This window comes from Dipodomys ordii, unplaced genomic scaffold, assembly GCF_000151885.1.
Source record: "Dipodomys ordii isolate 6190 unplaced genomic scaffold, Dord_2.0 Scaffold127, whole genome shotgun sequence".
Taxonomy (NCBI): domain Eukaryota; kingdom Metazoa; phylum Chordata; class Mammalia; order Rodentia; family Heteromyidae; genus Dipodomys; species Dipodomys ordii.
Window position 1 is genome coordinate 7,288,647 of NW_012267343.1, and position 12,497 is coordinate 7,301,143.

Below are 12,497 nucleotides of genomic sequence, written 5' to 3' on the forward strand. Positions count from 1 at the left end.
GGGGGGGGGGTTCCAGGGGCTTGAGCTGAATCTTAACCCAATGCCTGAGGATGTGTGCAGTGCCCGGGTGCCCTGGTCCTCTGCAGCCCGCTGGCCGAGTGTCACATGCCAGGAAGCCACTGAGCGGCCCTAGGGGCCATGGCGGGGCGGGGCGGGGGGAGGCCTGGGCCATGCCCTCCCTCCCTCACAGCAGCCACGGGCCGCCTCCCAGGGTCCTTGGTACCGACGTGGGCCTTTCTCCAGAGCCCTTCGTGCCCCCCCACACACACAGTGGTTGTGCCTTGCCTGAATGCTCTGCTTACCCCCTCTCCCCCCCCCCCCCCGCTTCCAGATCAGGTCCAGCCCTCAAGCTCAGTGCCTGCGCCAGCAAGTGCTGGGAGGAGAGCCTGATTGCTAAGCCGTGGCTTCCACTGGGGTTCTCCTCTGCCTCTGTGCCCTGGGCCTCCGTGAAGCCCTGGGGACCCTTCTCAGTGTAGCCATTGTTGGTTTGTTTGTTTTTGTTTTTTGTTTTTTTTGGTTGGTCATGGGGCATGAACTCTGGGCCTGGGCGCTGTCCCTCAGCTCTTCAGCTCAAGGCTAGTGCTCTACCACTTGACCACAGCCCCACTTCCAGCTTTTTCTGCTTATGTGGTGCTGAGGAATTGAACCCAGGGCCTCAGGCATGCAAGACAAGCGCTCTACCACTGAGCCACCTTCCCAGCAGCCCTCAATATAGCAGTTTTAACTCTTTGAAAATAAAATGCACAGGATAACACAGGAAACAATTGCATGGTGAAACGCCACTTTCAAAATAAGGCAGCGCATTGTGAAATGGGCCCTTTTTGCTGTTGGTGGTAGTCATGGGGCTTGAACTCAGGACCTGGTCTCTGACCCTGAGCTTTTTGCTCTAGGCTAGTCTTTACCACTTTGAGCCACAATTCTACTTCCTTTTTTTTTTTTTTTTAAGATAGGGTCTAATTGTGTAGCTTGGACTCCTGAGTTTCCTGTCTTGGTGTCCCCAACGCTGGGATTACAGGTGTGCCCCACCACACACACGAGGCCTAACACACCATTTTCTTAGCATGCGTGGTAACAAAGCAGCCTCTGATTGGAAGGCTGAGACGTTGGGCTTGTCTGCAGTGGCAGGAGTGTGACAGGGAGATCGGTGGCTCCGGTGGGCTGCCGTGGCTAGCCCTTCCAGGCATTGTGGCCCATACTTGTGAAGGGTATGTGCCTTTCACTTAGATGTTACTGAACAGAGAGACGGCCCAGAGGGTTCTGCTTTGTGGCTTGGTGGTCACGTGTCATAGCAAGGGTGGATAGGTGATTTTAAAAAACAAAAGAACAAGGTGCTTGCTGGGTGCTGGCTCTCACCTACAATCCTAGCTGTTGGGGAGGCTGAGCTAGGGAGGATCGTGGATTGAGGCCAGTCCAAGCAGAAACTCCGTAGGACTTTTCAACCCCATCAAAGCTGGCCATGCCAGCACACACCTATCATCCCAGCTATGCAGGAGGTCCTAAGTAGGAAATCCAGGTATGGTGATACACACTTGTCATCCGGCTATGGCAAAGCTTCAAATAGGCAGATCACAGTCTCAAGTCCTTGTGTCAGCAGGAACCGAGACTGTCATCTCAAAAACAACTGGTGAAAAGGGGTGGGGGTGTGGCTTAAGCGGTCATCAAGTACCCACCTTGCAAGCATGAGGCCCTGGACACAATAAATAGAGCAAGGTGCTCTCCAGGGACAGGAGATGCTGGTGCTGGTCTCAGCCACCCAGCCAGGCAGGCCCCAGAGCCCTGTGCTTCTCTCTGATTGGAGAAGTTGGGGTACAGCCCACTGACCTCCCCACCCCCACCCCCGGAATGTCCCATGCTAGCTCACACTGCCATCCTCCACCGTTCCTGTGCAGACAAGCTTCTCTTCCAGATAGCTCAGCCAGGCCGCCGTCCCTTGCTTCTCCTGTTTCTCACTATTACCACACCCCCACCCCACACCCTCCATCTTTTCCTTCCTCTCACTTCCTTTATTGCCCCCCTGCTTTGTCAGAAGCCCCTTCCTAAAGAAGCCTACCCCTCAATGATGACCTTCAAGAGGCTTGTGGCCAGTGCCTCAGTTTCCCCATGTACAGAATGGGAGAGGGGCCACACTGCCCCAGGCCTCAGGTGCATCTCGGGACAGGAGTCTGGACGCCTGTTGGCTGACATCAGAGAAATGAAGCCAGAGAACAAAGGGCTGAAAATAGCCCTTTATGTAATCGCCCTCCTGGTAACTGGGGTGGGGTTGTGTCTGAGAAACTGGGGGGCCTGCGGGGAGCCTCATTTGACTGAGGTGGCCTGGTCACCCAGGCAGCCCCAGGGCCTTGCTGTGTGTCCAGGGCAGGCCTCTGAACCCAGGGACCCCAAACTTCCAGGTCATTCCGTTCCCACAGATGCTCGGAATGAGACTTCTGAGAATCGGGGCCCTGACTGGGGCCAAGCCCACCCTGATGGGAAGAAGTGATTTGAATTGCTACTGGTTTGTGAAAGAGCAGGGGCAGGCGGAGTGGGGGGTGGGGAGGGGAGGGGGCTGAACCCTCCCGTCTCTTGAGGGGAGCAAGGTTTGGGTCTGAGATAGGGAGCTGGGTTGGGCCTTAAATAAGATTTGTCTTCCTGCCCCAGCGTTGTTATGTGACCTTGGGCTGGTGACCTTCCCTTTCTGATGTAAGCCCCCTTTGCTTCTTGCAAAGGTGCGGCCCCCAGGGGGTAGAGGAAGGGGCTCCAGCAAGGACCACACTGGTCCTGGCTGTGCTGTGACCTTGAGCCTCTGGAAGACGGTTGAGAGCAGTGCTGACACTGGCCTGCTCTCAGCCTGCTGGTGCCAGCTATTTTGGACGCGCAAGGAAGGCCGCTCAGAGACTGCTCAGAGCGTCTGGGTTCACAGATGGAGTCTGGCAGGGCGGGGCTCAGCCCTTCTGCTATTTGCTCCACTTCTGGCTCTCCCTCCTGCCTGTCCAACCCCCCCCACTCCCCACCCTCCCACCCCCAACCCCCTGTCGACCCCAGGATGCTGGGGATCCAGGGAAGGGGGCCAGGCCTGCCCGCAGTGACCACACCCTTGCCTTTTCTGGCTCTTGTGTCAAGCCTCTGCCTAAGTGGAGCAGGTGTGGGAGCAATCCCGACTTGGCTTAGAAGCCTCATCTGCTGTCAAATGACTGTGTGACCTCCGCCACGTCATTTCCTTCACTGAGCCTCCGTCAGAGCAGGTGTGACCAGGGTGAGCCACAGTGCCCACCTGGAGGTCCTGGGAGACCATGTGGTAGGGACATGGAGCAGCCAGCCTGGGGCCTGCGCACAGTAGGTCCTCCAGAGCACCACCTTCCCCAACTCCCTCCACCCTCAGTGTTTCTGGCTGAAGCCCAGGGTCAGTTTCCAGGGAGCACTGTGCTTGTGGTGGCCGTGGAGGGGTTCACCCCATGGGCCAGGACATGTTTTCAGGTTCTTTGATTACAGGGCAAGTGTGCAAGGCATTCTAGCTTCTAATGAGTGTGGCAATCACTGTACACATGTATACATACCTGTAAGGAGAGCTTTCTATCTATGAAAATACCAACTGGGTAAGAAAGTACTCCTGTCAGTTGACAGATGAGGAAACTGAGGCACAGAGTGGTTTGGTCATCCGCCCACCACAGCTAACAGAACTGGGTGTGATCGCATAGAAACCTCAGAGGTGGCAAAGGCAGAGCTAGCATCACAAACAGAAGGGGCCGGTGTCTGGTCAAAGAGAGCAAGTGCAAAGGCCCTGAGACCAAGCTGGAGGAGTATGGAGAAAGGCTCTAAGTCATTAAGGCACCAGGAGCACAGGGTTTGCAGATTCCTCTACTGAGTGAGGAAAGAGCCATGGACTGGGGAGACACCGCCGGACTTGCGCATCAACGATTGCGTGGGGCTCCTGGTGGTTGGGGAATTACGTCGGCTGAGGAGGAAAGCAAAGCAGGGGCAGGATGGGGCTGCCATTTGGGGTGGGAGCTCAGGTACAGCATGTGGGGGAGGCGATGTTGAAGTCTAGTCTTTAAGGGGGTGAGCAATCAGAACATCCCGGGCTCACTGCGCTGCAGAGCTGTTCCTACGGGAACACCTGACGTCCTGCGTGGCTGGAGGGACGTGGTGGAAGGCAGCTTGGACCTCATCTCCACGGCAACCTGCTGCCCCCAGATGCGGGCCCAAGCAGCCCACACTGGTGCTTGTCTGACTCAGAGCTGCCAGATTCACCAGCACCTTCCACCTCCCTCCTGTCTTACATACAACCTTCCCCCAACCCCTATCCCTGGTTTCCATCTTGGTTCAAGGCACCTGCTTCTGCCCTGTGCTGTGTGCCAGCTCTTCAATATCCAGCGCTCCCTTGAGAACCAAGGCTGGGGGGGGGCACCTGGAGGTGGGGGTTGGGCTGTAGGTCAAAACCAATGGGGTCCAGACAGACAGACTTACCGTGGCAGCTGAGAAATCCTGGCATGTGCCACTGCAGGCAGGGGACCCAAGAGAGCCGTTACCAGACTCCACTCTACGCCACGTGTCCAAGAAGTGAGCTGGGGCCAGGCCGGGGCCGGGGTCAGTCCCAGTGGCTGAGTTCTTGCTTGCTTACTGGCGCCTGTGAGGTCTAGTTTGACCTATGGTACTGCAAGTAAAATAAACGTGAACTCTTGAGAGCAGAAGACAGAGGCCCAGTGCCAGGGGTCAGCAAGCCCCCCCCCACTGCTGTTTTATTCCATCAGACCCTCCCCCCTTGGGGAGGGGGGGTTTCTCTCCTTGGTCTGCAGATTCCAGTGCTGGTTATTCCTGAGTCACCATCACAGTGATACCTTCTCTGTCATCTGCCCCTTGCCAGCCTAGCTTGACACCCAGTTAACCCCAGTGCAAGGGCCCATTGCCGGCCTGGGCTTGGGGATGGAGAGCAAAGGGCTACAGCAGTTTCAAGGGAGCCCAGCCACCCAGACACAACTCACAGGTCAGAAGTGGCCTTAAGGGAGCATGGTGTCACCAAGGGAATGTAGGGGAAGGAAAGGACATATTTGCAAAATGAGGTTTGTTTAGACTTTAACCTACCCTCTAGATTTGATGAGTAGAATCATGAAAGGGAGGCTCCCCTGGGTGCCTTCACCCCGGCCATTGTATTCTTTGGGGGTGAAGGAAGTGAGAGGTTGATTTACAGATGTTGAGCCCGGGATTCCCAACCCCAGACAAGGTACCCCAGTATCTCTAGGTAGTTCAGAGGAGGCATGGAAATGCTTCTAAGAAAAGTCCCAAAGAAAAATCAGCTTCAAGGCCAGGTGCTGGTGGCTGACACCTGTAATCCTAGCTACTTAGGAAGGTGAGATCTGAGGCTTATACTTCAAAGCCAGCCTGGGCAGAAAAGGCTATGAAACTCTCATCTCCAATTAGCCACCAGAAAACTGCCAAGTGATGCTGTGACTCAAAAGTAGTAGAGGATTAGCCTTGAGCACAAAAAGCTCAGGGACAGAGGGCCCTGAGTTCGAGCCCCATGGCTGACAAAAAAAAAAAAAATCAAACTTCAGTGTGGTTGGTAGGAGGTAGTACCTGATTATTTTCCTGGCTAAGTTTCTACAGAGTAGAGCCATCATGGGGGTCGCCCGAGCCACAGCAAGGGGTCTGCCATAAAGCCCCTGACTTTGGAGAACAGACTGGCTGTCTCCTAGACTCCTGACCGCTCAGCTGGTTTCCTGTCTGTTTCTAGAACACGCTCGACCTGGAGGAGACTGGTGAGGCCACCCAGGGCAGCGTCAATGCCCTCCCAGATGTGTCTGTGGTAAGGCCCTGGCCAGCCCATGGGCTGTGGCCACCTCCATCTGCCCAGGCGTCCCTGGGGGATGGGGAGCGGGGGGGTGGGGGTGGGGGAGGTAAAGGTACAAAGCAGGTAAGGGGGCCCTCTTGCTGTGAGCCCTCAGCCCCGGTGATTGGCCTGGGCCCAAGTAGGCACTCTGCCACCTCAGAAGGGGCCACTGGCCTCACTCTGCCTCAACTCTCCTTGCGGATGGAGTCCTCACTTCTGCTGTGTTAGCTGAACATTATCTCAACAACGTCACAGCAGCTACCTGGAGCATGAGGCCAGGATGCCGAATGACCCAATGTGGCTTTTGAGTGGCTTGCCCTCTAGAAACATGACTGGGATCATACCCCACCTCTTCCACTGCCTGTGTGACTTGGGGCAAGCTTCGAGCCTCCCTGCGCCTTTGCATTCCCATCTGTAACGTGAGGTTGATAACGGTATACCCTACACCAAGTAAAGTGTCTTGAGTGGGGGCCGTCAAAGCTACAGAAGCGCTGAGGCAGAGGGAACGAGGAATCCCGGGTACATACCTGCCATTCACGGCACACCTGCTACATCTCAGGCACCTTGCCCACGTCTGCACGTGACTCCTCACGTCCCCACCTGCGCTGCTGGTGGTTGGGCTATGCACGGAGAGGGAGGGCTTCCACCACACCACAGATCGTGTGTTCTTCCTCCTTCCATCCGTCCCCCCTCCCGGCTTATCACACCTCAACTCCGGGGCCAGATAAATGCCTTCTTGTGCCTTTCCATCCTCTTCTCCTGCCTCCAATTAAGTCTTGTTGCCCGTGACCAACCCTGAGCTATGCCAAGAACTTTTCATTCCCAGAGGTACCCCTGTGGACCCCAGAAATGCCTGCCAAGATCCTGGCACTGCCCGGCTTGCCAAGAAGCCCTGAGAAGTTTTCCACCGGGGCTTTGCATTATTTAGAGCGGCGTGGCCAGGAGCCAGTAGAGCAGGGGACTCGGTTCCAGCCAGGCCGGGCCTAGCTCTGCCCTGCGCTGCGCTGCCCTGTCGCTCCTCTCCCAGCCGCCATGGGCTCTGACTTCTACTCCTGTTGGGTCTTTTGGCAGGACGATGTCAAGTCCACCCCGGGCATGAAGCTGCCGCCTCCCGCGCCACCCCTGGCTCCAGGCCATGATCGCGGTGGCTCTCTGGGCCAGCAGTGGAAGCTGGGGAGGGAGGACCCGCGGCCTTCCTCTTCCTCCTCTGCCTCAAGCCCCCCACTGGGTGCCACTCCCGCCCTGGGGCCCTCCTCCACGCGGGACTCCCCCTCCTCTCCCATCTATGCCTCTGTCTCCCCGGTCAAGCCCAGCTCCAGGAGGCCGCTGGACGCCCACCTGGCCCTGGTCAACCAGCACCCCGTCGGCCCCTTCCCCAGGGTCCAGTCCCCTCCACACCTGAAGAGCCCCCCTGCAGAGGCCACGGGGGGCTGCCTTCCGCCGCCCTCCCCCTGCGACCACCCGGACCCTGCGAGCACCAACCAGCACTTCGTCCTGGTAGAGGTCCACCGGCCTGACAGGGACAGCGAGCCCGACGTGAACGAAGTGCGGGCCCTGCCCCAGACCCGCAGTGAGTACTCGGATTGCCCCCCTCCCCCAGCCCTGCGCTCCACGGGGGGCCCGGGTCCCAGTGTCACCTTGGATTCAAAACCCTTGAGTGTGAGTCCTGCTCCTGGCCAGCCTAGCCGTCACTGGCAGCCCTGTCTGATTAGAGCTGGCTGGCCTTCCCTGTGACAGCCAGACCAGGTGCCCACAGACACTGAGGGTGCTCAGCTCCCTCCTCCCCCATCCCGTCCCCCCCCATTGCCACCCTGCATTCAGGGGCCGGCCCTGAGCGGGGGCTAGGGCTGAGTGCCCCCTGCCATCCACAGTCAACCCCAGCTCAGTGTTGAGAGCTCAGTGCCCCCTGCGTCTCCTCCACTTGGGTTTTCAGCTTTTGAAAGCTGAGGAAGGGGACAAGGGACAGTGGCTTTTACTTCCTGCGTGGACCACGTTTCCAGAGTTGGGCGCTTTCTTGGGCTCTGCTGCCATCTGGTGGCTAGAGCGATGCGGGGGGGGCGGGTGGAGGGAGGGAGGGGAGCGGTCGTCCATATGCCAGTGTGCAGAGCAGGAGACTGCAGGTCGGGGCTGCACCTGGGAGGCTTTGGGACAGCAGAGAATAGGGATGTGCTGGAAACCCAGAGCCACAGGAGAGCCCTGTGGCTTGCCACAGGCCCATCCCTGAGCTGTACACACACACACACACCCATGCACACACACCCCACAGAAGCCACACATGCTGTCCCGCAGCCCACACCTGTGTTAGCACCCCTGGGAGGAGGTACTCTTACTATATCTGGTTTTAATTCTGAGGTGTTTTTCTTTTTTTAATATGTGTGTGCCATTATCAGGGTTTGAACTCAGGGCCGTGCACTGTTGCTTGGGTTGCTTGCGCATTTTATATGTGTGTGTGTGTGCGTGTGTGCCATTATCAGGGTTTGAACTCAGGGTCGTGCACTGTTGCTCGGGTTGCTTGCGCAAGGCTGGTGATCTGCCATTTGAGCCACACCTACAGTCTTGACTTTCTGCTGATGAGCTGGGCATGGAGTGGTCTGCCCGAACTAATTATGATCCTCAGCGCTCAGCCGCCTGAGTAGCTAGGATTACAGCTGTGAGCCATCAGTGCTGGGCTTACTATCCTTGTGTTAGGGTGAAGAAACTGAGGCACGGTGAGTCACCTGTCTTGCCTGCCTCTCACTGCTGGTCCTTACTCCCGTAGAGACTATAATGATTTAATGGGTGGATATCACTGTCCTTGTCGTAGCATGAGGAGAGGGTGTTTCACCATCTCAGGCACTCCCTGTGGATGCAGACCTCTCCTGTCAGTCACCAGTCAGGGTATGCTAGTCTCACGCACAGCCTGGCATTGCACACGGTGATGCAGTTCATTGGGCAGGAGAGGGTGGCTCATGCCCACTGCTCACCCCAGGCCAGGAGGGGCAGTGCAGGGCACAGGCCATGAGTGACCGAGGGCCTTTCATGTCTTCCTTGGGAAGCTACAAGCTTTTTGTTTTGTTTTGAACTCAGGGTCTAGATACTGTTATCAAGCTTTTTTTTTTTTTCTGAAGGTAAGAGCTCTTATAGTTCCATTTCTTATAGCTCCATTTTTTTTTTTATTTTGGCCTGGAGCTTGAACTCAGGGCCTGGACACTGTCTTGAGTTTTTTCACTCAAGCTCTACCACTTTGAGCCACAGCACCACTTTCACTTTTCTGATGGTTAATTGGACATAAGACTCTCACAGATTTTCCTGCCTGGGCTGGCTTTGAACCATGAATCCTCAGATGACAGCCTCCTGAGTAGCTAGGATTTTAGGTATGAGCCATCAATGCCTGACTACACAAGCTTATTTTCTTTTTTTTCTTTTTTTCTTTTCTTTTTTTTGTCAGTCGTGGGGCTTGAACTCTGGGCCTGGGCGCTGTCCCTCAGCTCTTTAGCTCAAGGCGAGTGCTCTACCACTTGAGCTACAGCACCACTTCGGGTTTTCTGGTGGTTTATTGGAGATAGGAGTCTCACGGTCTCTCCTGCCTGGGCTGGCTTTGAACCATGAATCCTCAGATCTCAGCCTCCTGAGTAGCTAGGATTATAGGCATGAGCCATCAATGCCCAACTACACAAGCTTATTTTCAATGTGAAGTCTTTTTTGTTGTTGTTATTGTTGTTGGTTGTTACTGTGTTACTGGAGATTGAACTCATGTCCTTGTACTTCCTAAGCAAGCGCTCTACCACTTGAGCCGTGTTTCTAGTTGTGAATTCTAAGTTGAATGTGTTGATCCATCATTAAAAATAAACAGCAACAGGACACTGGTGGCACATGTCTGTAATCCTAGCTACTCAAGAGGCTGAGATCACTATTAGCCAGCTCTATTAGGAAAGTTGGTGAGATTCTTATCTCCAATTAAATCACAGAAAAAGCTAGAGGTGGCGCTGTGGCTCAGGTGGTAGAGTGCTGAGCAAAACCTCAGGGCCAGCACTTAAAAAAAAATCAATTACATGGGCAACCCCTCTGTACAATATTTTCACAATTAAAAAAAAATGGCAAGAAAAAGAGTTATAGTGAATGTAAAAAGAGCAGATGAGATCCCAGAGCCATTATAGATAAAATTGTTGACATGATCTACATGAGTGTCTGCTAAGGAAATAAAAAGACGTTTTAAAGACAAAAAAAAAAATCAACAGCATTGTCTGAGGAATTGCAAAAAACAAGAACAAGAAGCCTACACCTGTGGGCTAGCTTTGCCTGCTGCCTTCTCTTTTCATCCTTACACCAGTAGTTGAGGACTTGGGGCCAGGCAGAAGTCCTGGGAAGAATGATCTTCAGACCAGGCCTTTGGAAGGGCAGGCAGGCAGGAGATGGAGAGGGGAGCTGGGAGCAGCTTTGTCTTCCAGCCCATTGATTCTGGCCTGGAAGAATTCCACTGGTCCCTCAGCCTGAGCTCCAGCACCACCGCCTGGCACCCCCCCTTCCCTCATTGTTGCTGTCCTCCTGCTCATCCCCCAGCAGCCTCCACACTCTCCCAGCTCTCGGACAGCGGGCAGACTCTAAGCGAAGACAGTGGTGTGGATGCCGGGGAGGCAGAGGCCAGCGCCCCAGGCCGAGGCAGACAAGCAGCAGCGCCCACCAAGAGCAGGAGTAGCAAGGAGCTGCCTCTGGCTGAGAGGACCCCGGAGGGGGCTAGCAAGCCGGTGAGGAGGGGATGGGGCTGGGGTACAGAGGCCTGAAGGAAGGCAGGGCCCAGGGAGAGAGTGAGGGCCGCCCCCCCAGGGACCAGGATGCAAGTTGGCCACTGTCCAGCAGGGATGGTGGTGAGACTCCATCCCAGGAGGTGCCAGAGGAACATGGTATGGGGAATCTGGAAGCCCTGTTTAAGTCTCAGTTTACCACTGACCCCAAATGGCAAAGTGCTGAAGGCTGCCCTTGGGTATCTTTGGGGTCCCCTTCATTGAGGTTTCATGGTGGGGTGGTGGCCGAAATGGCTGTTAGAGTAGGACAAGTCGGGACAAGTCCCTACCACAGCAGGCCAGCCTTTGTGAGGATCAGAGCTGAGGAGACCGTGGGTTTCCCTTGATCCTGGCCCTGTGTGAGGCTCCAGCAAGGCCATGGGGGTGACATGGCCTAGCACCTGGCCAGGCCTGCTCTGCACAAAGCTTCTTCCTCACACCTGCAGCCCGGCCTCCTGGAGCCCACGTCCACCCTGGTCCGTGTGAGGAAAAGCGCTGCCACCCTGGGCATCGCCATCGAGGGTGGTGCCAACACACGCCAGCCTCTGCCCAGGATCGTCACGATTCAGGTACAGCTCCTAGGGTCCCCCTTTCCATCTGTCTAGCTCCGAAGGTACCTTTCTGAGCTCTTCTGCTACATCCTGGTGCCCAACCCTCCCATTTCCTGACCTCAAGTTTCTTGAGGTATCCAGCAAAGAATCCTACCCTCTCCATCCTGGCCCAGTGGGCCAGGACCAGTGCAGGGCTCACGTGCCCTTGGCCCTGCCCAGTCTCAGCTTCAACCATGGTAGTGGAATCTCAATGGTAGTAGCAGTCCGTTCATTGGGTGTTAAAGCCCCTCACCTCTCAGGTGCCCTCCATGATTCTGCCTTGTGTCCTCTGCAGCGAGGGGGTTCAGCCCACAACTGTGGTCAGCTGAAGGTGGGCCACGTGATCCTCGAAGTGAACGGACTGACACTTCGGGGCAAGGAGCATCGGGAGGCTGCCCGCATCATTGCCGAGGCCTTCAAGACCAAGGACCGAGACTACATCGATTTTCTGGTTACTGAGTTCAATGTGATGCTCTAGGGGCCCACCCACCCCCAGGCCCATCCCTTCCCTGTCCTAGCCAATCAGACTCTTTGAGGAGTCAGTGCTACATAGCCAGGGTACCAGGCTAGCATCCTCCCTCCACCTGGACTACTGGACCACAGAAGGTCAGGTCAGAATCCTCTGTGTGTCAGGTGCACAGTGGGTGCCTAATTCAAGTGAGGTATGGGAAGGGAAGAAACGAAGAGGGAGGGCAGAGCGTTCGTTTCTCTGGGTTGAGTGTGGACAGTAAGTGAGACCCAGCCAGCCCCCAGGTGCCTGCATCTTGACCTGAAGTGAGGTCGCCGGATTCCCAGCACCACTTCCCGCTAGAGGACTTCTTGCAGGACCTTCATTGCCACAAACAGGCATCTAGCTCACCCACTCACACTTCCGGCCACCCAGCTCCTTATCCCCTTGCTATTTATTTATTGCCCTCCCCTGCACTCCGGGGACACCTAGGCCCCAGCTTCCCATCGTACCCCTAGCCTATCCCAGAGGCCTTGCAGGTGACCAGTGTATTTATATACAGAGCTTATGACTTTAATTTTTCAATAAAGAAATCTAAACAGGGCTTGGGGTCAGCATGCCGTGTGTCTGCCTGCAGGACTGGACTTTTGATTGTTCCTTCCTTGTGGAGAGAGTTGGGAGGTGGGTAGGACAGAAGAGGGGCTCGGAGCATCACATACCAACACCCCTGAGGCCTTCCTTGTGGCTCAGTTGGGGATATATGTGGCACCTGAGTGTCACCTGTGTCTGACACCTAACTTGAAGGTTTGAGGGTAAAACTTAAATACATAGTTATGTGCACACTAAGTCACACAAGTGTATCGTAGGACAGAACACACAAGGCACAGGAATATTTG

General features: G+C 55.6%; 1 protein-coding gene across 1 annotated transcript in view; it reads left to right on the forward strand.

The window, feature by feature from the left end:
* Dfnb31 (deafness, autosomal recessive 31) overlaps window positions 1–12,198 on the forward strand; it is a gene marked incomplete at its 5' end in the record, with an annotated part of 71,721 nt that extends 59,523 nt beyond the window's left edge. Inside the window, 5 exons of the mRNA XM_013030112.1 lie at window positions 5,708–5,779; window positions 6,875–7,373; window positions 10,343–10,527; window positions 11,010–11,132; window positions 11,449–12,198. Coding sequence (XP_012885566.1) covers window positions 5,708–5,779; window positions 6,875–7,373; window positions 10,343–10,527; window positions 11,010–11,132; window positions 11,449–11,631 — 1,062 coding nt within the window. The remainder of the gene's footprint in view (window positions 1–5,707; window positions 5,780–6,874; window positions 7,374–10,342; window positions 10,528–11,009; window positions 11,133–11,448) is intronic.
* Window positions 12,199–12,497: the final 299 nt, after the last annotated feature.